The sequence below is a fragment of the Gobius niger genome (genome assembly GCF_951799975.1).
Source record: "Gobius niger genome assembly, chromosome: 20".
Taxonomy (NCBI): Eukaryota; Metazoa; Chordata; class Actinopteri; order Gobiiformes; family Gobiidae; genus Gobius; species Gobius niger.
In genome coordinates, this window is record NC_136871.1 from 27,679,736 (window position 1) to 27,706,034 (window position 26,299).

Sequence of the window (26,299 nt, forward strand, 5' to 3'; positions counted from 1 at the left end):
TAAGAATAAAATAATATTTTAATATTTGATAATTGATGTTTTCAATATGAAGTTTATTGGATTATCAACTAACACTGTCGTCGAATGATGTTTATTACGATAAATATCTATATCTAATCCTTAAAGATCTTTGGTCGTCTCTCATTGATGACGTTTACACATTGGCGCGGAAATGTGTTATTCAAGAGCCGAAGCAAAACACAACACATCTCCCACGCTGTATGTCTTACTTTTAACTATTTTAATAAGCGTTTTTCTGCTGAAATCATATTCTGAATACGAATTTGCATTACTTGTACTGTGGGTGTGTGAGTGTCAGCAGATCATGTTTGTTTGGCGGTTTATTCTAACAATGTAGCTGTTTGTCTTTACAAAGTGTGTGACATTTCAATTCCACAGATGAAGAAACGACGATCTGCAGTGGATAAGAAGCAGGCGAGCATTTCAGCTCCGAGTAGTAAGTAGAAACATTAGGTTTTAAGGAGAGGCGAGTAGTACTCAGTTACATTTACTCAAGTACATGTACTCGTTTGAATTCTTTTGTACTACTACTTTTTATTTCTAAGACAGTATCTGTACTTTTACTTGAGTAAAAAGTTACTCAGTCCACAGTGAGTAAATCTTTAAGTGGCAGAAGCACATTAAATGGATGTAGTTTGTGTTTCATGTACTGTATTCTTAAAAAAAAACATTTTTTACATATTTTTCTCACATTTCCTTTGTAAATACTAGGATTTTCACATCACTTCATGTTTTGTTTTTCATAATTTATGTCACTACTGCATAATTATTTTAGTCAATACTTTTTTCTTCTTGAGTAAAATAATAATAAAGGAAAGTTACGCAAGTTTTTTTTTAGCTACTCTACCCACCTCTGATCATAAGTTGAAATATCAAAATAAAAGTGATACAAGAGGCATTAATAAACCGTTTGTAGCATCCAAAAGAGAAATGTGGTCTAAAGGCATTGGTGTTTTCATTATGGTGACACGTTATTCTTGTTTTCTATTTTAAAGAAGCAAAGAAGAGTCGTAGCAGTAACCCGCCTGAGGAGGCCATACACAATGTGTTTGCCGTTTTCCTCCGGGAGGCCGGTGTCACGCTGAAATATGGTGCTGAATCTAATGAGATCGGTAATGGCAGGTTTATAAATGAATCAGGAAATTCTGTATACTATATTTATTATTTGTCAGTTGCTATAAATGTATATTGTCTTTCAGCTGTTGACCAGGTCATTTTCCAAAAGCGAATACAGAAACAGCTGAAACAGAGCTCAAAACATCCTGACGTGAGTATTCTATTAAGTAATCCCTCCTGCCTCTGTGCTCTTTTAAACATTTTTTAAACACCAGAAAATGGAACCTAAGACTAAACAAAATATATATATATATATATATTTACTTACTTTACTCCACAAAGAAAAACTCCACCCTCAAAACTTTCCAGAGGTACACAATGTGCACTGGTATAGGGCGGCTGTTTTGAGATGCTCATCTGTGACCTTTGATCAGTTCAGTGCTAATAATGGAGCTTTAAGAGAACTTTGAAGTCCAGACGCAACATTTCAAAATGTTCTATCCTAAATAATCTTTTGTGTCCTTCTTCCTTTTATTTTCCAGATTATAAAGGAGTTCATCACTGGACTAGAGGCACATATTGAAGATGCTGATCGTTTTAAGAACAGCCTCCTTCCATGCGTTCCCCGTTCAAACACAGAGGACACCAGGTAAATCGGTGCCATAGCCGATACACAAGCATAGTGTGGGCCTTGGCCTATAATTCTCTCCTTACTTTGTAGCTGTTCCAGCTCATTTCAAGAGAGTCTACTGCGCATGCTTCTGGGTGTAGAGCTGCTGCAGGTATTTATAAAATAGTGTAAATTCATATTAATGGCAATCTAAATGTACCGGTAATGCTACTTTGATGTGCGTAGACTTTGATCATCAACACACTGCTCGAGAAGGTGCCTGAGTTTATGCTGGATGGGTATGTGCATTGTCTTATTTATTTATTCTTTTCTAAAATTAAATTCAAAGCTGAATTTCATGAATTCATATTTGTTACAGAACAAGTGATGGGGGACTGAGCCTCCCCCGCATGATTATTAACCAGCTTAAATGGCTGGACAGAGTTGTGGACAGCAAGGTGAGCTTGTAAAGGAAATGTGTTACATGATATTTCCAGGTTGATCAATTGATGCTTCTCCATCCCCTTGATAATCTCCTTTGTTTGTGCTGAAAATCATAGTTAGTTTTTTGTATATTAAGCCCCTCATATTTTTTTATTCTTCATTTGCTTCTCTTATCAATGTGTCAATGTTAGAGTGAGCAAACATGAGCGGCATCAGATTTTTACAAACATCTCTTAAATCATTGATATAAATTATGAATAAAAGGGGTCCCAAAACTGACCCCTGCGGCACCCTGCATAATAGTTTTCCCCTATTTGAGCTAAGATTGTGAACATACACGAATTGCTCTCTCTTCAAATAGTTTTGCACCCATATTAAAGCTATACGTTTAATCCCATAATTTTCTAATTTTGACTTACTGTGCCTTTGACACAGTAAATCATGCCTTCGTTAGAGTGGACATGGAATAACCTCCTCCATATGGAAAGTGATGGGGAAACTATATTACCAAAACCTCAAAGATTCTGATTTGTTCCATCAGGAGCTGGCCTCTAAACTGATGGAGCTGGTGTCTGTGGCCCCAGTGGAGGTTCAGAGGGACATCATCACCAGCCTCCCTGAGATACTGGAGGACTCCCAGCACAGCGACATCGCCCGGGAACTCAAGTAACCGGGCTCTATTCATCTTCAGTCGGCAGAAAACAGAACAGAAAAACACTCATCACAGGTTCTAACACCTTCATTCACAGTTCTTTGCTTCAGGAGAACACTCAGTTGACTGTTCCCACCCTGGACGCCCTCTCGAGCCTCAATCTTAGCTCCTCAATACTGACAGAGGTATCAAGGTTACAAGATGGCAGCAGTTAGAAAGTTTTTGAAAATGGGGCATTATATATGAATGAATGTGAGACTTTATTTCCAGGTTCGAACGGCTGTCATGGCCACACTCGCCGCCATTCAAATTGAAGACCTCCCTGTGGTCGTCAAGTTTATCCTTCACTCTGTTTCTGCTTCAGACGCACTGGAGGTTTGAGCTACCAATTATTGACATATATTTACGTGTTTGTAAACTTTTTAACGCCTCTTTTTTTGTGGTAGGTGGTGTCGAGTTTGAGGAAGAAATTGGAGCTCGAGCAATGTGTCCTCCCAGCGGTCATGCAGTCGTCTCAAAACCGGCTTATGAGCAAATCAACGCAGGCGTAAGTCGGGAAACATTCCCTAGCTTTGCATCTTCTTTCTTTGAGTTGTTGAGTTTTTGTGTTTTTTGTTTTGGAAGATTCTATTCACTTGTCTACTTTCATGCAGGCCCAACACTAAGACACCAGGAAACCAGGACAGTATAACCTTGATTTTAGATGGTATTAAAACCGCTGTGAGGTTTCAGAAAACAATATCAGAGGCTTGGCTCAAGGTAGGCGATGATTTATTTATTTGTATATGTATTTAATCTCTTAATCCTCGTCTGAACCGATCGTGTTTTCTCCAGTTCAGCATTGCCCAAATCTAAAAGCTTCTTGAATGGAGCTTACAGACTATTAGGCCAGGGTACGCGTCATTTAAAGAGCTCCGACCGACAAAACTAATTAAGCTTCTTTCTTATTATGACTGTCACGTTTTAACTAGTTTTTCTTGGTTTTTTGACATGTCACGTTTTTGTGGCATGATCACAGTTACATTACACACAAAAAAAACTTAATTGAAGCCAAAGCGCCACAAAAAAAGCAAATGAAAACGCGGCAAAAATGCGGGAAAAATGCGGGAAAAACGTGACAAAAACGCGACTAAACGTGACAAAAACGCGACAACTATAGCAACAAAAACAACTAAAACCTGAAAACAAAAACAAGGAAGAAGCTTAGATGAGTTTTGTAGATTCGGGTAAAACTGAAGAAAATGTGTCCGGTTAAGTTGGGGGCTAAGGGGTTAATAGGGACATCAGTCTAACCTTATTTACATTGTTCTTTTTTCATTTTATTAGGCAATTGAAGCAGTGGATGAGCCTGAGGACCACAAGGTAACTTTATTTTGTTATAAGTGACTGTCAGTGTCCATAGCTGAAAAATACATGAAAAGTGGACATGAAATGAAATGTGTTTACTATGAAATGTGTTTTGTCAGGTCATGGATCTTTTGGTGCTGTTCATCCTCCACACGACAAACTCAAACCAGAGCCGCAGAGGAGCCGAGCGACTGATGAAGGCCAAAGTGAGGACTGGGCACTTCCAGGAGCCGCTGCTGCACAAGACTTTCAGGGACTATGCTCAGGTCAGGGCCGTCCAAAGCGCCTCTGCAACATTAATAATCTATCACTTCAGTAAAGATGAGTAGACAAAGTATTCATAGACGACTTGGCTGTTATTGTACTGACTCTTTTTTGCGTGCTGCAGGTGATGCGAGTTTATTTCCCCTCAATCCTGTCCTTGGCTCAGGGTCTGCTCCGCTCTCACGACCTCGGTGTTGTCCCCTTTGGAGGACACATGTACCGGGGCTTGTTCACTGCCTTTGACTTGTACTGCCAACAGGTTCAGCTCACATTCACTTTCAGTCACATTATCTTTGTAATTGGCTCACATGTATGTCAAACTGTGGTGTGTGGTGTTCACGGTGTTGTTCTAGGAGGTGGTGGGCTCGCTGGTGACCCACGTGTGCAGCGGTGTGGGAGGAGAGGTGGACATGGCTCTGGAGCTGCTCTGTGGACTGGTGACGGAAAACCACAAAGAAATGTCTCTCTACGCTGTTTTTGTCAAGGTAAAAATGCTGTAAATTGCTTACAATTGACAATTTGGTATTTTTAAAGGCAAAGGCAACTTTTTAGAGCTTTATACCATCTTACGTACCTGGAGTGGTGTTTCAAGCCACTAGCGCACCTTTGTGTAATCTCTGACTCTTCTCCATCGGCAGCTCCCATAAAGCGCCTTCTGAGGTCCTATGGGTTCTATGTAAAAACACATTTTTTTCCCTCTCCTCTCTCTGTTGAAACAGCTGCGCAGCAAGAGGAAAGGGGGGGTGCTTAGAGTTAGTTGGCTTGAATAACCAGGAAGTAAACTACTGGATACTTTGTTTCAGCTATTATTGATCAATATTGCATTTTTTAACCAACAAAGGCTAAGATAGTGATCAAGATTTGTTTGACATTATTATCAAAAAGCATTGTACCCCCTCTTTAAACTCTTAACCCCCACCTGAACCGAGCACATTTTCTCCAGTTTGGCATTATCCAAATCTAAAAGCTTCTTTAAAAAAGCATGAAAATAGCAACAAAAATGAGATGAAAACGTGACAAGAAAATGGCTAAATAATGACAAGTAAGGGATGGAAAAAGTACCAAAATGTGACAAAAAAGAACAAAAAAGTGACGGCAACAGCGGATAAAAAAAGATGCATTTAGATCGGTTTGGTTGGTCTTAGCTTTTAAATGAGGTGTTATTCTGGTCTGTAGGCGGTGACCTTCAACATTTGGGTAAAGCCGAACTGGAGAAAATGCGCTCAGTTCACATGGGGGTTAAGAGGTTAAAGCTACCCTCAGCTACTCCATTCTGCCAACCCGGAATGGTTGCATTCCCACATTGCAACGAACTGAGCGGAGTTCACTACTGATACATTTTTTAAATATATAATAATTTATGAATGATTTTGATAATTATTTAAATAAGAGCTGGTCATGATTCTGTTCTAGGGCATTCTGGATTACATGGATAATCTTAGCCCACAGCAGATCCGTAAACTCTTCTTCCTCCTCAGCGCTTTAGCTTTTGGGCAGCAGCAGCAGGGCTCTCACATCCAGGTAGAAATAATCCCAACTTGTACATGGAAGAAAAAACATCACATTTTCACACCTTTTCCCATTTGGTGTCAGGATGATATGCACATAGTGATCCGGAAGCAGCTCTCCAGCACGGTGCCCAAATATAAACGTATTGGCATCATCGGGGCCGTGATGATCATCGGCAGCATGGGGGCTCACAGGTGAAGGATTCTGTGGTTTGACCCTCCTTTCACAATATCAAAAGCTGTCGATTATTTTTTTTGTCCCCATTTAGACCCAAGGGGAAAGAGACACAGAGCGCATCTTTGCCCCAAGAGACCTACAGACAGGTTTGTAAAATCTTTCATAATTTATACAAACAGAATTTTCCCGCCCCTTTTAATGAGTGTTTTTGTAGCTCACAGCTTTACTGGAGCTGGTTCAGTCCAGCAGTGAGAGTGCTCCTGAAGCCGCCGCCCTTTATTACGACGAACTGGCAAACCTCATTGTGACCGCCAACCTGGACCCACAAGTGCAGGTGCGTGCCAGTCACCAGTAAAAACTTCAGCCTAGTTGGATGATTGGAAAATGTAAACAATGATGTGTGTATATTTCCTGTAAAATGTTCAGGAGATGATAGGAAAAACCGTGCTGAATGACTTCCAGGATGACTTTGTGGTGGATTTGAGCCCCAATATATCCGGGTATGTTGTTTTTAAATGGAAAAATGATTACGTTTTTTCCTTTAACTTTTTCTAATGCTATATTCTTTTCAGTTCTCACCCACTTCCAGCTTGTGCCTTGTATAATTTGGACGAGGATGACAGTCAGGAGCAGATCGCCATAAACCTGCTCCCCCTGCTGGCCACAGAGACACAGAGCAAGGGAGAAACCAAGAAGCAAAGTGAAAAGTCCGTAAACGGCAGCGCTCGATAAGGTGATAGATATGTAAATGTTTGCACGTTTTATGAAATTCTTGTTTTGTGTTTCTTGTAGGAAAGTTTCGACCCTGTGTCTGTCTCCATTTTTCCGTTTGCTGAGATTGTGTGAGGAGAAAACTCACAAAGGTGATCTGGAGGAGATCGATGCGCTTCTTGGTGAGAGACTTTATGTGAATAAACCGACACCCCCTTACACCCCCACCTTAACCGAGGAGCACGTTTTCTACAGTTCGGCTTTACCCAAATATAAAAGCTTGACTGGAGCTTACCGACTATAGGCCAGTATAACACCTCGTTTGAAAGCTCAGACTGACAAAACTGGTCTAAGCTTTTTCCTTTTATGTTGCGTTTTTGTCACGTTTTTAGTGCTTTTTTTGTTTTGGTCACATTTTGTGGATTCATCAGAATCATGTGACGATAAAAATGTGGCCAATACTTAACAAAACCCCCAATGAAAACGTGACAGAAATGCCAAAAAACAACAACCTGAACTTTAAAACCAAAAATAGGAAAGTTTTTTCTTTCAAATTAGGCATTATCCAGGCCTATAGGTAGTCAAGAAGCTTTTAGATTTGGGTAAAGCTGAACTTGAGAAAAAGAGCTTGGTTAAAGTGGGGGTTATGAGGTTCATATAGTAAAGTGTCATTTTCTCCAATGATCTGTCAATTTATTGGGCAACTTTTACAGTAAATAAATAAGTAAGTGCTTTATTTGTAATTGCACAAACACACAACCAAATAGCGTTCAGGTGTTAGTCCTGAGCCGCTGCGACTGAGCCACCTGACCTTCATGTTTTTTGGGGTCGGAGAAACCGTAGCACCCGGAGGAAACATGGCTGCCTTCAGTCTCCTCTGATCCTCTGAAACCGTGCAACGCATCCTGAGTTTGTCCCTGTTTCAGAGCGTGGTGTCCTGTACTGATCAGCTCCTCCACCTCCTCCTTCCTCTTCCTCCTGCGCAGCTCCCTCCGGTCCACAACAGTCTTTTGCCATCTTTTGGGAAGAGTTTAGTAGTTAATCTGTTTTATTCTCCAATGAACGTCCATTAGCCAGAACAATAGAAGGCATGTGTGGCTTAGCTGTGAGTCTTGCCCGGATACCTCCTAGTTTGTCCCTTTATTGTTTCCTGTCGCTCCTCTTGTGACACCTCCACTGTGCTGCAGGTGTGGGGGGCACTTGGTGCCTCTTCAGTGTTTTAGAAGAAGAAATGTGTAGGTCTTAAATGTCTGTAGCTCATAAGCTAGCTGTTTGTTTACTTTTTAAAAAGCTGCTTTCTTCAGGACCATTATGAACTCTCTGCAGTAAAAATTCCACCGAATCCCATAAAAACATGGCAACGATGTACAAATGTATCGAGTAAAACTGTGGAATACAGAAACTACAGATGCAGTACGCAGAAAAAAAAGCCAAAAATGCAGCTGTACCAAGTGAGAGGGAGGTTGCTGCCTGTTTTCATGGCGCCATGACAAATAGTACAGATGTAACAATGAATTTAATTTTCTGCTGCTTTTTAAAATTGCAGGTTTCTAGCTGAGTACACAAATGAATTTTACTGATGTATATTCTGCATAATGTGGTCTGCTCCCAGGTTGCCCTCTCATCGTCACAGACATGAATGTACTCGACAAAGCGGAGAGTTTATCCAAAACTGAGAGGGAGTTTTTGTGCACACTGCTCTTCCACACCATCAACTGGTTCAGAGAGGTAACTGCAGACTCTAATCAAAATAGCACAGCACATCATTCATACCAAAGGGCTTAAATGCTAACTCTCTCTCTCTAATGAAGGTTGTGAATGCCTTCTGTAAACAAAAAGAGGCAGAGATGAAGATGAAAGTCATGACCCGACTGCAAAACATCACTTACCTTCAGACGCAACTGGAGAAAGCTCTGGCAGGTGACGGCGCGAATCACGACACATTCTCATTTTAAAACATATACTTGACCTTTTTAGCAAATCATTAAATAGTTTCGTGTTTTGTTTTCACAGTTTCACCTGGTTTTGTGCCGCCGGTGGCGAACTTTGACGGGGAAAATGTCGAAGGAGTCGCCCCCAGTTCAGGAGCTGCTGGGAAGAAAGAAAAAAAGAAGAAAGGTGGCTGGTTTTCTGTTATTGTGCACTTTGGAGGGGCATTTTTTTTTGTTACTTCTCTTCTAACAAACACAACTCAATCCTTGTTATTTTACAGAAAGCACCGGAAAGAAAAGAAAGGCTCCTGGAAAAACTCCGTCTCAAAGCAGTTCTCAGCTCGATGTATCAAATGACGCCGAAGAGAGCCAACACGTAGTCAACTTGTTTGTTAATCAGTTCATTTTAAGTCCATTTTTGTCTCAGACGCCTCAGTACTTTATTTTCTTGTATCCTCCAGGATCAGCCGGAAAAAGAGAAGGAGAAAGAGAAGGATGTGAAGCAGGGCGTGAGTCTGAGCGGCTACAGGCAGTTTTTCAGAGAGCTGGACTTCGAGGTGCTCAGTGTTTTGCTGTGCGGACTCATCTCCTGCTCCCACCTCAACTCCAACCTCAACACGGAGGTGACATGGATATATTTTTCATTAGTGTAACGTCATTAACTGAAAATACTTGTAGGATTATGAACAAAGCAACAAAGTATGAAATAATAACACCAAAATAAAGCGACTCAGTGTTGTTATTTTTCCAGGTCAGAGACGAGGTCTTGTTGGGCCCTGCTGAGTTGGTGTTTCTGTTGGAGGACATGCTTCAGAAAGTGGAGTTCAGTCTGCAAACTTCTCTGGCCAAAAGAGCTCCTTTCCTCAAAGTACTTAGCACACATTTTTTCACTCATGGTTTAGTGGACTCGCTGTAAGATCTTTACAAATATAATGTTTCCTTTTATAGAGTAAAGGGGACAAAAGTCTGGGCTTTTCTCATCTACAACAAAAGAGCCACAAAGACATCTCTTCGTCCTGTGTCCAGCTGCTGCCGGCTCTCTGCTCACATCTGGAGAACTGCCACAATTACTTTCAGGTTTGACCCTGGACTTGACACCTGCCATTACATTTAATCTGTTCATAGTTTGTGTGTGAAGATAAGGTTGTGTTTTTGTTGTAGACTCTGCTCTCCGAAAACAACGGAGTCATGGATGGACCAGCCACAGACTTACATGAGCACCACCTCATGTCCTCGTCCTACCAGCTCCTCCTGCAGATCCTCAACTCCATTATGAACTGGTAAAGGAAAAATGATGTTTTCTGTGCTGGAGCAAAGTATTAAGTCCACGAGCTTTAATATTTGAGAGAAGAAAGAAATGGAACCACTTGATGACCAGTGGTGCCAAGCTTATTTTGGATCGTGTGCCTGCAGGCCGAATATCATAAAAGTGATTATAAACATCCAAATATGAGCTCAAGAACATTTTACATGCATGATATTTATTTATATTTCAATTATTTATATGCTATGTTGTCAAGTAGAACTAATCCAAATCTAATAGTGTGTCTTGCACTTGTGCTGCAAAATTTAGTTTAGATTCATAAATGAGAATTGCGTGGGCTGGATTAAAACTCTGGGCAGCTGAATATAGCCCACGGGCCGTTTCATTGAAATCCGAGCCCTAAACTAATACAAGAATACATCTTTGCTTAGGTTAACTACAGGTTTTATACTGTACAAACACATGTGGAGATGCATTTTCTTTCCTTATAAAGGATATTTTACTGCCTAATTGGCACAATATGTTGCACAATGTGGCTGCGCTATAATGAAGTTGTGAGCGGCGAGAGTTTAGACCCGTTCAAATAGTAATTTCTAAACATTATGTATTTAACATGCAATTAGAAAATTAGAAAAAATAAACTGTAGACAAGATGACTGTTTTCTAGGCGGTTTTGTTCATATTTGTGGCAAGTTAACTAGAGCCTTCAGCTTTGAGACAAATGTGCCGAACCTTTATATAAACGGAGATGTCTCCTTCACTGAAGTATTTACATCCCACATCGAGCTCACTGTTTTTCCATACTGAGATATGTTTTTACCTGAGCTTAGACGAGTTGATGTGTACCTGTCTGGTCTTTTTGCGTGACTGAGCGCACAGAAAGACCAAAGATGTTGTTAGCATTTACCCTCTCCTCCTCTCCTTATTGGGGCCAAACGGGGGTGAAGTTAGAATTGACCAAACTCTTCCACGTTTTCCCTATTTAAATACGGTTACAACATGTCGATTTTCTAAGCGGATAAAGGTATTATTGCGCCATACAGTGTAGTAAAGACCCGACAGGTACGCATCAGCTCGTCTAAGCTCAGGTAAAAACATATCTCAGTATGCAAAAACAGTGACCTGTTCCTTATAATACTGACCTTAGTAAATGATCATCTACCAGGAACTCGCTGTCCATTCGACAGTGTTATTCGAATGGGTCTAAGCAAATCCTGAGCAAGAACAGGAAGTACTGGACTTACAACCTCAGGGCACGGAACAAGCCACAATGTGCAATAGGTCAGTTAATCCAACCATCAAATTGCAAAAGAAGTTTCTTGTGATTAAAAGTGCAGTGCTGTCCTAATGTGCGATAATATAAACATAATAGACTCAGGGATCAGTTTTCCAGACATTTGAAGTTGTTGTTGTACTGAGATTTACTACTGAAGTAAGATGATAATTGGAAGTCTGGGTACAAGAACGAGAGTATCTCTCTTGTGTTTTGTTTTGATTATTGACATGCATTTAACCCTAGGTCTGGGTTCAGTCAGCCCGGTCAGAGGAGCTCACTGAAGAAGGCATTAGAGGTTTTCGCTGGGCGACTTAAAGAGGGAGGAGCAGAGTTGAGCTTGGAGCAACTTGTGAAGTAAGGGATGAATTCTGTCTTTAAATGTTGCCAAAAATAGAAGTGGCTACATCACGTCACTAAATCGGTGTTTATTTTCTTGTTTTAGATACAGTTTTGAGTATTTGCAGAATTTCAGAAGCACGATGCCCAAACTGAGCACTGCGCTGTGTCTCATCCAGCTCCTGGCCACTGTGTCTGAGAAAGGGGGCCACCCTGTCGCCTACAGGAAACAGAAAGGTACGTGTTGAAAATATGTTATTACACTGTCGATCCTAGGGGTCGGAACCTCAGGGTTCCTCACGGGGTTCTCAAACTTTAATCAAAATATTAGAAAAATACACCTCAGTGATGTGAAGTGATGGGACTCTCAAGAGTTCGAGAATGTGCATTGACTATGGGTGAAGAGACAATTACTATATTTATTTATTCATTTGACAGGGTTAGGGTTTTTGACAGGGTTAGGGTTTGTTGCTATGTCTGCTTTGCAAAAAGACTGTATAGTTAGTGCTAATACTTGTACATCCACCTTCCACTTATCCTGCTCGTGATTCTGGCCTCATATTTCTACAAAATCACAATACTCGTGTTAGATAACATGACCTTTTACCACTCATTTCCATCAGCATCCCTGGCGCGTCAATTCCTGAATCAAGAGTGGGTGACAGCCACTGGCGAGAGAGAAAAAGGCCCCAAATTCAATGAAACGCTTCACACTCTTCTCAGGTAAACAGTTTTGCAAAACCTTTTATAAGTATTGAATTTTTATTTAGATTTCTCTTATTTTTAAACGTGTTCTGAATATACTGTTGCAGTATCTACTTGGAGCATGTCGACGACGTCCTGAAGGCAGTGGAGGAAATAGCCGGAGATGGAATTTCTGAACTGATCAACGCAGCCAAAGATGCGAGCTCCGCCTCTTGGCCCACTCTGAACAGGTACAATAACGGGCCCATTCTTTTAACCATGCTGTAATAATGTCCCCTCCTGAAAACCATACCTGGAATAGTTCACCATCTCTATTCACACAATGACAATCGCAAAGCACTGTTTACTCGATATCCACCATTTGAGCTTAACTAGTGTTTGTTGTTTTTATTTAGACAAACTTTCCTGGTGTTTTACAAAGTGTTGATGGCCGTGTTGGAAAAATCTGTCCGGAGGATTCCAGCCGCAAAGCTGGGTGACAGTACCGAGGTTAGCCACTAGATGTTGCTCTATTCTGCCATACAAATAACCAGCTAATAGCATAACGTTAATATCCTTTTTGTGTTTAGATCCAAAGTGAGAAGGTGTTGACTTGGAACCTGGCTGTTAGAGACTTTCATACGCTCATCAACTTAGTAAAGGTGTGTTTCTTTACCATTTCAATACTGAACACATTTTTGACCATTTGTTGTGTTTTTTGCAGGTGTTTGATTCAAGGCTGGTGCTTAACGTGTGTCTAAAGGTGAGGAAACCATTGCTAAGATACTCACATGAACTGTATTTAATTTGTGATTCATTTCTGTTTGCCAGTATGGTCGCCTTTTCCTCGAGACGTTCCTGAAGTTGTGCATGCCGCTCCTGGACTACAGTTTTAAGAAGCACAAGGTACAAACCAGGTTTTACTGTTGTTGTTTTTTTTCATACAATAACTCACTCAAAACTTGGATGTGAATTTGTTTTTAAAGTTCCAAATTTTGTTGCATAAATAAGGTAATTTTGAATCATCGGTCTTATTTCAGGAGGATGTCCAGAGCTTATTGAAGACCTTCCAGCTCAGCACCAGGCAGCTCCATCACATGTGCGGACACTCTAAGGTACACGGTCTACCTGTCAGATTTCTCTTTTTTTTATTCCATCTTTATGCCTGGTTTAGATTTGGTGGCAAAGACAAATATTTTCTTAGGTGTTGCTATTTCCAAAGCTTTTGAGAACCATTATAGTTTCTTAATCTTTTGGCTGTATGTGGTGAATAGTTCCTAGTCTAATCTATTTGTATTTATAAACTGCATTTTATAAACAAAAATATACTTTTTCAAGGTGCTGCATATGAAATCTTTATCAAAAAACTATCATTCAAAAATGTTCAATACTCTGAAAATAATAAATAAGATCATATGTCAAAAAATAAAGTAGATTCAAAATAAAATAATAAAAGAAACCATAAAGCAATAAAATCAAGCGGATGGAACAATAAAGCAAGATAAGATAAAACAAATGGAGGACACACAACTCGCGCTGTGTTAAAGTGATAGTCTGTAAGTTTGCAAAGTGAACAATCAAAATCCTCCCCTCTTAAACCAGAAAGCCCCTTAAAAAAATATACATAAATATTTTGCAAAATGAGGGGAGCAGGAACATCATTTTCAAAAGCTCCTCTCCCTCCCTCCTGATTGGACCTGACAAGCTGGTTTTGCAGAAAAAGCTCGTCTCATTGGTCAACGCGGGAGGATACTGGACTCTGATTAGTTGCTTAGATCCGGGAAGTTGGGACTTTACACAAGATAATTTATATATATTATTACTTACTTTATATCAAAACGCAAGACCAGGTGGGTGATTTAACACATTTTATAACATTTGTAAAATATTTAGACTTACAGACTGTCACTTTAACCTCTTAACCCCCACATGAACCGAGCACATTTTCTCCAGTTTTGGAATAAAAAAAATTGCTGGAAAAGCAACAATTACGTGATAATTCAATAAGTCAATCATTTCCGATTTTTTCTCCGCAGATTCATCAGGACATGAGTCTGACCAATCACGTCCCGGCTTTGAAGAAAAGTCTGGAGCTGTTTGTTTACAGGGTGAAGGCCATGCTCATGCTCAACAACTGCCAGGAGGCTTTCTGGATGGGCAACCTCAAGAACAGGAACCTCAGGGTAAAATGCTCTGCTGCTTTTGGATGTTTGTGGTTTCAGGTCTTGGTTTCATTTGTTTGTTTGTTTTGTGTTTTACTGCAGGGAGAAGAGATCCTGTCTCAAAAGACACAAGAAAGCGATGATGAAGAAGATGAAGAAGAGGAGCGACCTGTGAACAACCAAGATCCCCCGGACAATGAGGTACAATTCTAATGATAGCTGCTTTTTTAATTTTAAATATGCTATTGGTTGACGAGCAAGTGGATAACTTGGAGTGATTATTTCTTGGCAGACTGTAACTGTTCAAGTTCTGTCTGTTGGAAGAGGCAGTGCAAAGATAAGATAAAGTCAATGGTTAATGATTACTGCCTGCCACCGTTAACAAAAAACTGCCAAGATATTGGGACGGCTGGTTTAAAATGAACAGTGTTCTACTATTTCTTTATTACCATATTTAAAAACATGGACCTGCATTAGAAATAACAAGCATTCAGAGAAACTAATGTCTTAAACTTAATATTGAAGTGAGATGGTTGAAGTAATGCAAGCAAAATACATTTCTTTGAAATGGACAGTTTTAATTATAATAATGGTTCACACTTGTATTGTGCTTTACAAGCCTGTGTTACCAAGTTTTTCAAAGCGCTACACTGCAGTCATTTTCCATTCACATCATACTTGGTGGTGGTAAGCTACTATTATAGCCACAGCTGCTCCAAGGGTAGACTGACAGAAGCAAGGCTGCCAATTTACGCCATCGGTCCCTCCGACCACCCCATCTCACTCACACTCATTTGTGGGGTGGGCGGGGATGGGGATGGGGAGCAAGACATGAGACCTTGTGATGTTATGTTATGTTGTTATGTGTATGTGACTGTTGTATGTATGTGACAATACTTGCTATGTTTTGTTATTTTGTGTTCAGGACCCCCTTGAAAAAGAGATGGTTCATCTCAACGGGGCTGTCCTTGAAATAAATAAGAAATACTCTGGCCTACTGTACATGTTTTAGTGGTTGAGGAAACCGGAGAACTTCACACAGAAGGACATTGAACCTTCTGGCTGTGAAGCACAAACCCTAACCACTGTGCTACCATGCCGCCCATATTGCATTGCCATTCATACATTTACTCTGAATATTTTGTATTTTTAGGTTCTGGACAGTGACTCAGAAGAACGAACAAACATTGACTCTGACTGAAGGAGCTCACATTATCAAAGTGTTTTAAAGTTTCTTCATTGACGAGTAGGAGCTCCACGTTTTTGTTTCCCTGCACAAGAAAAGGAGAAGCAATGCAATAATTAACCTTCTCTTATTAATATAAGATTATTGTCACCAGTTTTTTCAGACAATGTTTCTGTGTTTGCATGTTTATGAATAATACGGTGTGTGTGGAACCCTTATTCACTTTTAAATGTATTTGTTTTAAATAATGACTTTTGAATGTTTATTAATATCAATTTTGAGACATTAAAACAAAAATAAACAACTTTTTTTTTTTTCACAAGGCAAATTAACTGGAACTGACAAAACAAAGACAAGAGAAAGAGGAAATTTTGTGACAGCATGAGATGTGGACCAAACCATTTCTTTAGTGTGGGGAACACGCCTTTGTAGCAATCGTTTTAGAAGTGATTGTCTTTTAATATTGTGTATGGTTAGTGACATGAAAGCATCTCTATATACATTTTGTATATACATGTTCATAAGTATATTTATATTGAACTTGATATATACATTTGACGAGTAAAGCCGTGCTGTACCCCCTACACGGAGCAGAATGGTACATCCGGGAAGTACGACCTACTGTTTGGGAAAATACCGTAAACAAACGGAACCGTTGCTAACTGGCCGGTCTCTTTCTGCGTCGTGACGGTCCTTTAAGCCTTCACACAATATCTGACCTCTTCAGTCTGCGCAGTCTTCGTGTTGTCTTCATCCACAAAGTCTCGATTTCCGCCAGGCAGTCGCTTTTGTGGCTCGGTACCATGTCTGATCTGAGTCTCCTGATCCTGATCCTCGTCCTTCTCCTGTGCCTGTTTGTGACGATAGCGGTTTTTGTCTTGTACTCTGGACTTTTGTCTGAGATTGTTATAAAGACAGGGCCACCTCCCATTAAAAATGTCACCATCGCGTACAAATTCAAGGAGGGCTCGTACAAGGACAGCGGGGCAGCCTACACGGAGACCTGCAGCCTGGGACCTCAGCTCAGCACCATCGGGGTTTTTTACGACGATCCAAAACAGGTAATAGACTCATCTTTACTGACCCCATTACATAAGCACGTGTACAGTCCAGATATGTGTCATTACTGCTTTGACCTGCAGCCGTAGACGTCCCGTACTTGAGCTGGTCTGATCAGAGCACAGATCTGAATGTAGAAATGTTTCGTGCACAGGATTTAATCTGATCCTTTGTCATTTTTTGGTGTGTGCGTTATTTTTTTTAATTTTTTTTTAAACGTGTGAAATTGTTTTGCAGGATGAATCTAATTTTCCAAGTTATTGATTGATTGAATATTTTATTTCGAGCTACACAACAAGTTATTACCTAAAAACACATGTCTTAATGCTTTTAAAAGAAAAACATCAGTTGCATAATTTTCCTTTAATTTCAGTGAAGCAGCAATTTTAATGAAGAAATGTTGGGCAGAAAAGCTATTTTTATATTAATGTTTAAAGAAACTAGATGCAAGTTGGTCGTTTTATACTCACTACTGCCACCTCAGGTGTTACGCGTAACTGCAGTCTCTCTCAAGCGCGTGCATCACGGCACTTCAGACCAGAAGTAACAGCTTTCTGAGTGACAGTGCAGGATTTAGAGGCACTTGTGGTGAACAGGTCTGGGCTCATTCTACACATTAGGACATGGCTGGAACATGTAGGGGGAGGAAAATACTTAGTTTTAACATTTTTAAACTCCGTGTAGTCCCTTTAATCTGCTGACAGGAAGTGACATAGATAAAGGTATTGACTTTCATCGATGTCACTTCCTGTCGGTGTCCAATAAAGAAGTGAAACTATAGATATCACAAAAATGGTCAAACTAAAGAAAGCTGGGTGCATCCTTAAGCAAAATCTTGAATATAATTGTGTTAATTATGTTTTAGCCAAAAATGTGTCTAAATTGTCATGTGCACTTTAACTTGCCGTTCAAAGTGACATGTTTGCATCTTGCCAGTCAGAATTGCTGTCCCAGACTAATGCTGTACTATTTTTGTTTGATGTGAATCTCAAACGACAGAAGCCAAACCAATCTCTTCTTGCTCTATCTTAAAGGGACTAGATGCAAGTTGGCCATTTTATTCTCACTACTGCCACCTCAGGTCATACGTGTAGCTGCACCTTCTATATTCAGCTTGTGCATGACAACTTTTTGATTGACAGTGCCGGATTTAAGAAGAAGTTGTGGTGAACAGGTCTCGGCTCATTCTACGCCTTAGGACATTGCTTGAACATGTAGGGGGAGGAAAATACTTAATTCTGACATTTTGAAACTCCGTATATAGTCCCTTTAAGAAGCTTCCATAATGTATCTGTTCAAAACCTGCCTGTCTAGTCTGTCAAAGGTCTCAACCTCCAATCCAGGCTTGACATCAGCACAGCAATGGTTGATTCTTGACGCTGATTCATCATAGGCAAATACATGGAGAGTTGTGCTCCTCATTTCACTACATTTGTGACTTTTGGACATGCTGCTCTAATGGAGCTTTTGAGCAGCTTAATTAATGGTCCCAGCAGCTGCCTACAACGTGGTAATACTTGGATGCCAGATGACATAACGGTCAAAAGGATATCACTTAGTTTGATGAAAATGGCATGTTTATTCCACATTTCTGACTGAGGGAGATACTGCGCGTCTGCCTTTTATTGATAGGCATGGCATATTATTGAAATGCTCCTCAAAGTCTACTTTTTCCAAAATGTATTGCCTTTATGCAGTCCTGGTTTATGCTTAATTTAAGCATAAGAATTCTGTTTAATAGTAATAAGTGATTTTACAGCACCATGTTTAGGTAATGTGCTACTCTAGTTTTAACCAAGGCCAGCCGGCACTGTGGAAGAGCTGAGTGTGCATCCTGAATCCTGAATGCAGCCGGCTGTTCTGTGCCACGTCGCTCTGTTGATATTTTCTCTTGTGGTTTTAGTGTCTGCTGTGACTCAGAGCCAGTTTCCACACGCCGCTGACAGCAGAGTTCTGGATTCTCAGCATCATTCTATTATGTTTGTGCGAATAAAGGACACAACCTAGGCTATACTAGACTAAGTAGGAAGAGAAGTCGAGTTTTAAAATACCAGGGGTGTGTCCAGACTTTTGCACTGGGGTGACCTGCCCATGGGGTGCTGCTTATTTAAGGCAATTTTGCATTATTTGTTTAGTGATATATAACTAAAATGGAATGTAGCAGTGAATGACTCGACCCATAGTAAAATGATCAACATTATGGACTTCAGTGTTTCATATATCCTGTTTGTCATAGCCAACAACATACTGCACTATGTTCCTAACACAGCTATGGTTTTAAAAAGGCTTTGCTGTTTGTTCAGTTTCACCACAATGTTTCTTCTCACGTGGGAATGATGCCGCAATTACTGTTTCGAGGCTTAGTCCTGCTGTGTTGAGTCCATCGCGGCTTGTGTTTTCAGTCAACAAATACAACCATTAGCATTGCTTTTTACTTTCAGTTTCCTCTTTTGGAATAACCGCATATCTTGAACTCCTCTGTCCAGTGTTTAACTCACTGCTTTGTCTATATCTATTGTCTATATTTATTTGAGCTTGGGACTAGTACAAATATTCCAAAGGGTTGTGCAACATCCTATGACCCAGGTTGGTATGACAAACCGATAGATGGTGTAACACTAGCTGCTGCATATTTGAGAATAGGGTATTGATTACGTATTTCTTTCAGTCTATTTTAGGGTATCTTTATTTGAATGGTTTGTGTCATTACTGGCACTGGAAATGCACATTTTGATAGCATAACAACCACCATACTTGTTAACTGGTCTGTTTGTTGGGTTTTTAATGCCATAATGTTTCACCAACATTTAGTGACCAGTAGTTTGTTAATATTACACGATCTCTAAATAGCTCGACTCTTAAGGAAATCGTTAAGATATCTTGTGCAACGTGAGCATATTACATTGAATTATGAAAACATTTTCTTTATAGTAATACATGATTTTGTTATATTTTGTACTTGACAGGTTTCAGGTTGACAGGTCATTTCCAAAGCAGTGTGTGGATGCAAAACAACTTTCTCCAGTTAATCTTTGACAAGTCTGTTAGCAGTCACCTTGACTGCTAACTCTCTCTCTCTCTCTCTCTCTCTCTCTCTCTCTCTCTCTCTCTCTCTCTCTCTCTCTCTCTCTCTCTCTCTTTCTCTCTCTCTCTCTTTCTCTCTCTCTCTCTCCTTTACAGACCTGCTTGAGTCTGCTTGACTAAAAATTGTGTGTTTAATTTAACATGTAAGGATTATTTATGATCCAACTAATGAAGGCAGGTACTAATATTAGCAGACGACAACCTTTGATCGAAATGCGCAGGTGTGTCCATGCGTATTAAAGCTGTACTAAGTAACTCATGCTCCTAGAGGCCATAAGCTCCACTGCAGGTGTCGTAGCAAGTTGCGTTTTTTTTGCTTAGTAATTGTCCGTGAGAGTAAATACTACGCTGATAGAAAAGACAAAGGGAGAGAGAGATATTGTACATCCATTTACACAATGGAGATATTTTTTCACACAAACTTGGCTGTAAATACTGTTTAAGTGGCGCTAGCCCGCAGTTAGCTTTGTCCGTTAGCCTGTTAGCTTTTTCTTCGTGATTCCATTCGTGTGTATTGGTGACTCCGACCTGGTGGTTTTCTGGCTAGAGACACTTGTATTATTCCCAGAGGGACTACGGAAAGGATTTATGAAGGTAAACAAGTTACGTAGTACTGCTTTAAATAAAGGACTTTTACTACAAGTCAGAATGCCTCGGATTCTCTCCTTTTGTATATCAGCCTAATATTTATACGCCCTTGATGGTATTTTACTTCTAAATTTCATTTTATGTAGCCAACACCATCCTTTAAAAAAAAAAAAAACTGTACTGTACACCGCGTTCCAAATTATTATGCAAATTGTATTTCAGTATCAAAAGGGTAAAAAAAATAAGTTTTTCAATTAAACTCATGGATGGTGTCGTGTCTCAGGGCTCTTTCAATCACTGACATCAATCTCACAGACCTGGGATGATTAGTTGTCAGGTAAGTCCAGTTAATGTAAAAAACGATTGAAAAAGGACGTTCCACATTATTAAGCAGACTATCGTTTTCAAGCAATATGCTAAAGAAAAAGGATCTCTCTGCTGATGAAAAGCATGACATAGTTGAATGCCTTTGTCTAGGTATGAAAACCATCGATGTTTCATGAAAGATGAGGCATATTCATCGTACTGTTAAGAGATTTGTGGCTGATTCAGAGCACACATGGGTTTGTGCAGATAAAGGCACAATATGGACTGTTTCAGCCAGACAAGTACATCAGATGAATAGAACAGTGGCTACAAAGCAGCAGACAGGTATTTGAAGCTACTCGTGCCTCTGGAGTCTCCCGAACATCAAGGTGTAGGACCCTCCAGAGGCTGCAGTTGTGCATAAACCTTCTATCCAGGCCTCCCCTAAACTGTTCATTGAAGCTCATAAACAGAAACGGCTGCAGTGGCTCAGAAATACATGAGGACTCATTTTCAAACAGTCTTGTTCACTGATGAGGCCGTGTGACCCTGGATGGTCAGATGGATGGAGTAGTGGATGGTTGGTGAATGGCCACAGTGTCACATCAAGACTGTAACGTCAGTAAGGAGGGGGCGGAGTCATGTTTTGGGCCAGAATCATGGAGAGAGAGCTGGTCGGCCCCTTTAGGCCCTTTTAGGCTCCCTGAAGGTGTGAAAATGACCTCTGAAAAATATGTGGAGTTTCTGACTGACAACTTTCTTTTATGGTACAAAAAGAAGAGCTGTGCTTTCCCGAACAAAATCGTCTTCGGGAGGCAGTTTTCATCCAAACAGCAGCTCTGCTAGGCTATTCTGACATCCTGCAAAGAAATCCAAGCAGAAACTGTCCAAAAACGTTTAATGGATGCAAGAATTTTGAAGCTCTCATCAAAGAAGGGCTCCTATGGTAAAATATAACTTGACCTGTAAAGATTTTTTTGAAACAATGAGTTGCATAATAATTTGGAATGGCAGATTTTGAGTTTTTTACTTTATTTATTTTTGAAAAAAATACTGTTATCACTGGAAGATTTTTTCAACCACATTTAATTGATCTTCTACCAGTTAAAGACTTGAAAATTATGCTGACTCTCATTTGAGTTGACAGTTTAGAAAATCAGAGAAAAATACCATTTGCATAATAATTTGGAACGCGGTGTTCACTGTTGCTGCTTTAGCATCTAAAACTTGGTCCACTGTTTTTCTGTCACGCAGCCGGATCCCGAAAGTTGAACTCCTCAACTTTTAGGACGTTTAATAAGCGTCAGTGAAAAACACATCGAGACTTTAGCCTGTCTCGTAATAGTTTTTGTGCAGTACTTCCTTATAATTTAATGGCAGTTCGTGCGATCCTTGACTTGAGGTACGTTCCAGTGGAAAGTTATGGGGAATTCTAATTGAGGCTCTTCAAACTTTTTCTGCTGACAGTGGACTTTCAGTCTCCGGATGATCAGAGGCTCAAGCGCACGAGTTAGCTCCTAATGATAACTAATGACCAAAGTTTCTCCATAATTAAAGTAGGATCAGCTTATTGGTGGAGGGCGAGAGATACAATATAGCCTTATATATGGAGCGTATTTGCATATCTGTGTGAAAGAGAAAGAAGGCCTTTTGCTTGAGCATTGTTAGATTAGGGATGCCGCATTCAGTGGTGCAATTCGAGTGGTCACAATTAAGATCAGTATCAGAAATTTTACAGACGCTGCAATAAACATGGTAACATTACAATACTCTTTGCGAACAAATACATTTTCTTGGTGTCTTATTAAGTTAAAACCACCAACCCTGTAGTGTTCTGAAAAGTATATTGTGTAGATGAACGTTCACATTTCAGCCTGTATGTTCCTGTATCAAATGCACACAGGGATGCTGATTTTGGAAACCAAAATCTCAAACGGCAATATCTGTTGTAAAACTAATTTTATATTTTAGCGTGTACTAATATATATTGGTGAATGGTGCTGCTGAACCAAGAAGGGAGCATAATATAATGTATACAAGTCAAGGCTATTAGTTTAATGCAGAAATTCAAAGTGCTTTACAGAGCAGGAAAATATGAAAAGTAGGCTTCGTAAAATCACATGTAGAAGGCAAATAAAATCTATCAAAGTTATATACCATTTATATGTCATTTTTACATTACATTATCGATGAGATTGCAGTCAAAGCACTTAAAGTTGATGCACAGCTAAATAGAACCGTTTTCAGCCTAAATTTGAACGTTGTTTGAGGTGAGGTTTCATTCATTAAATGGGATTTAGCTGATTTGAACCTGTTGTAGCGCTGACTACAAGGATTTTTTTAAGCATCTGATCACAAAGAAATATTACATTTACTCTGGATTTTCATTAGTAATGCTTTTCTGGCATTAATTATCAAATTATTATTTTCCAAACACAATGAAGGCTTATTTCAAATATAAAGATATCTTCATTTGACCCTGAGAAATGGTCAGCCATATTGTTCGAATTAGGTGTAAAACAGTCGCTGGCCTTTTATGTGTTATTTCAGCAGGAGATTCAGATGAAGTTTTGCTGTGTTTATCAGTGGAACTCTCAACAGTTTGGAGCTAATTATTGTGTGTGATGTCACACTTTACAAACGTATAGTTTGACCTCTTAAGATGTTGAATACAACCTTTTGATCACTTATATTAGCACAGGTTTACTTCAGATTCATAGTGAATCACTAAGTACAGTGAGCTTTTAAACCAATGTTTCTCTACTTGCTGTCTTGATACAATTAACCTTTCACACAAGCAAAGCTCTTTTCTCTTCCTTTTTATGTCACCATTTACAAATCAACATTCAGATAAGCTATGAAGCAAAACTTCAACTGTCCCATTGCAAACTGTAGCGTTTTGTAGTAGGCTAACTGTACACAAATAAACTACTACAGTATGTGTTAGAAAAAATATTTCTTGGAAGTGCCTGCCTGCATGATGCACTGTGCATTAATATCCACTAGATGGCAGTGTTTGCAATAAAATAAACATTTGAGCGTCCTCTTCTATTTCTTCCCCAAAAGAAATATACTCTACTGTATTATTCAGTGTCTTACCGTCACCAATTATTTCTTAGACAATCAGATCATGTGGCAGCAAAGAAACTAACAGCCACTTTGTACTGTTTTTACCTGTCTGTTCTAGTTATGGAGGTAGTTAAAAAACAAAACAAAACACAAATGAGGCAATACTTAAAGAGCCAATTAGCGATGCCTTGGGGTCTGATGGGGAGTGTGCTCACGCATGGATCTGTGCGCGAAGATGCATTGAATTAACGCACACTTAAATTGCCGTGAGTTTTTTTTTTTTTTTTTGCCACAAATCCACTGGGACTGAGTTAAGCTTTTGAGGTCCCTGAGGTGATGTAGAGGCAGCCGACTGGACAGAGGAAGGCTATAACTTTAGATTGTTCAACTTGTTCTCTCCTCTGTTAGGGGCGGCTAAGAGTGTGCAATTGTCTTTTGGATAAATTGCCACTCCTTTTCAGACTTGTGTTATTTATTTCCATCTGGACTAATTCTACCAGACAACAAAGCAACGGCATGGACTTCAATTAATGCTTTGTTATTGTGAATACTTTGTTATTGTGAATACTTTGTTATTGTGAATACTTTGTTATTGTGAAAGGTTGTTTGTTTTGATAGAATGAATTTCAGCCGTTTTCTGCTGCTGCACATCTAGGCAATCCTGAAGTTTCCCTTAAAGGTGCATTATGCAACTTTTAGTTTGACCTTCCAGTGACCCAGTGGCTGTTTGGGTGGTTCGCCTTTGCTTTCCATCCCAACTATAGGACGCTCCAGGGCCAATTTCATTTCCGGTTTTTTGGGGGTTGCTAGTTTTGTGGATGGAATGTATACTTAACCTGCATTTTCTCCAGTTCAGTTTTACCCAAATCTAAAAGCTTCTCGACTGGAGCTTGCAATCTACAGTATAGATCAGAGTAAGTCCTCACTTGAAAGCTATGACCTGCAAAACTGACTTTTTTGCGTTGTCACCACATTTTTGTCACTTTTTTGTCGTGTTTTTGTAGTTTTTTTGTCGCTTTCTACATTGCTTTTTTTCCTGCTTTTTGGACGATATTTTCGTCGTGTTTTAGTCACTTCTTTGTTGCTTTTTCGTTTTGTTTTTGTCACATGTACCTCTGTTTGGAGCTAAAGGAATATGCTGGGAGAGGCCAAATGCTACAACATCTTTGGTCTTTTTGCATGACTGAGGGCACGCAGTTCTAATACTGAGATATGTTCTTACCTGAGCTTAGACGAGTTGATGCGTACCTGTCTGGTCTTTGTGCGTGGCCATGGAAGAGCGTGGTAGCTTCCAACTTCAACCATGTTTGGAGCTACAGGACTAAATTGGGAGAGGCCAAATGCTAACAACATCTTTGGTCATTTTGCATGACTGAGACCAGACAGGTATGCAATCAAGTCATCTAAGCTCAGGTAAGAACATATTTCAGTATGTTTTTAAGTCGATGGCCTGTTCCTTTTAAACTGATTGAAGATGTATTATTATCAGAATATGGATTGGATCATGAGCCCATTATAGATACAGACGGCATCTCGTCATAGAAGGGGGCGTGGCTTCGCCGAGGGGAAAATAGAATCTTTAGAGAAACACAATTTTCCACTCTTTTATCCATTTTCTGGTGGAATATGAACTTATTTATCACACATAAATAAAGCCAAGTGTAAATCGGGCCCATGTGGATATTTTCTCACTGCAGGTTGTTCAGTTGAAGTGAAAAACGGCAGTTGTAGCTAGCGTTAGCCCGATGCTAACATGTAGCATTAAGTTAGCATTCTCTGTTATTGATGTATTTATGGGCTGTTGAACCACTTTGCTCCTCTCCATGTCTTTGTAAAACTATATTCATAATTCAGCGTTTGTTAAAGTAGTTTTTGAATAATTAGAGAAAGTTTAGATTTTTCTCCAAATTGTTTTCCCCCTTAACTGTTTTCAAACATGACCATATAGGGACGATTCCAGAGATGCCGTCTATATAAGACTCCCCACCACAGTCTACCACAGAAACCCCTCCCACGCGTCCACACTGTGTGACGTTTAGTAATTCTAATCTAAATCAACCTAAACGCAACTTTTGAACTTTGATTTAGCTTCTATAGCATCTCCTGCTCTATTGCTGTCGGCGTCCCCCCACCTCAACAGCCGCTCCAGAATGAGCCCTCTTTCTACCTCTCTCCGTCCCCCCCCCCCCCTCCATATCTGCCTGTATGGGAGTGGCACGCGGCGTGGAACTGCATTGAAAGCGGGCGTAAATTGGTGGAGGAGTGACTCACCTTGACCGGAGTTTCATCAATCAGAATTTCAGATCAGAGCGGGAGGCAACACGCGCAAACCCAGTCAAATTTATTAGCATTTTACCGCTGCGTGTCCGTCTGCTTTCCCCCTTTCCCAACAACATTAAAGCTGGATATAAAATGAGAAATAAAGTCTGGTCCCATTGGTCTTCAAGCCAATATTATGCAAGATGGTGGACATGCCCGCTTTCCCTACAGTATAAAGCGCCCCATTAATATTTATGGACAGTGAACGAAATCCCGCGAATGAGAATCCAGACAGGATGTAATA

General features: G+C 39.9%; 2 protein-coding genes across 2 annotated transcripts in view; both read left to right on the forward strand.

The window, feature by feature from the left end:
- Positions 1 to 163: 163 nt before the first annotated feature.
- On the forward strand, positions 164 to 15,837 carry fancd2 (FA complementation group D2). The gene is made up of 44 exons (XM_079578846.1): positions 164 to 219; positions 400 to 457; positions 1,017 to 1,133; positions 1,221 to 1,288; positions 1,620 to 1,726; positions 1,799 to 1,859; positions 1,934 to 1,986; positions 2,067 to 2,145; positions 2,673 to 2,797; positions 2,881 to 2,968; positions 3,054 to 3,158; positions 3,230 to 3,330; positions 3,437 to 3,542; positions 4,110 to 4,145; positions 4,250 to 4,396; positions 4,519 to 4,653; positions 4,748 to 4,879; positions 5,808 to 5,915; positions 5,988 to 6,097; positions 6,172 to 6,226; positions 6,295 to 6,414; positions 6,507 to 6,580; positions 6,653 to 6,787; positions 6,873 to 6,973; positions 8,404 to 8,519; positions 8,603 to 8,711; positions 8,805 to 8,909; positions 9,004 to 9,098; positions 9,184 to 9,345; positions 9,474 to 9,590; positions 9,671 to 9,799; positions 9,884 to 10,002; positions 11,506 to 11,616; positions 11,705 to 11,835; positions 12,222 to 12,321; positions 12,411 to 12,533; positions 12,699 to 12,792; positions 12,873 to 12,944; positions 13,007 to 13,045; positions 13,114 to 13,188; positions 13,323 to 13,397; positions 14,319 to 14,465; positions 14,547 to 14,645; positions 15,598 to 15,837. The coding sequence occupies exons 2-44, from the start codon at positions 400 to 402 to the stop codon at positions 15,643 to 15,645; spliced, it is 4,287 nt and encodes a 1,428-aa protein (XP_079434972.1). The 5' UTR covers positions 164 to 219; the 3' UTR covers positions 15,646 to 15,837.
- Positions 15,838 to 16,247: 410 nt separating this feature from the next.
- tex264a (testis expressed 264, ER-phagy receptor a) overlaps positions 16,248 to 26,299 on the forward strand; it is an 88,200-nt gene continuing 78,148 nt past the window's right edge. Inside the window, exon 1 of the mRNA XM_079578877.1 lies at positions 16,248 to 16,691. Coding sequence (XP_079435003.1) covers positions 16,434 to 16,691 — 258 coding nt within the window. The 5' untranslated portion in view covers positions 16,248 to 16,433. The remainder of the gene's footprint in view (positions 16,692 to 26,299) is intronic.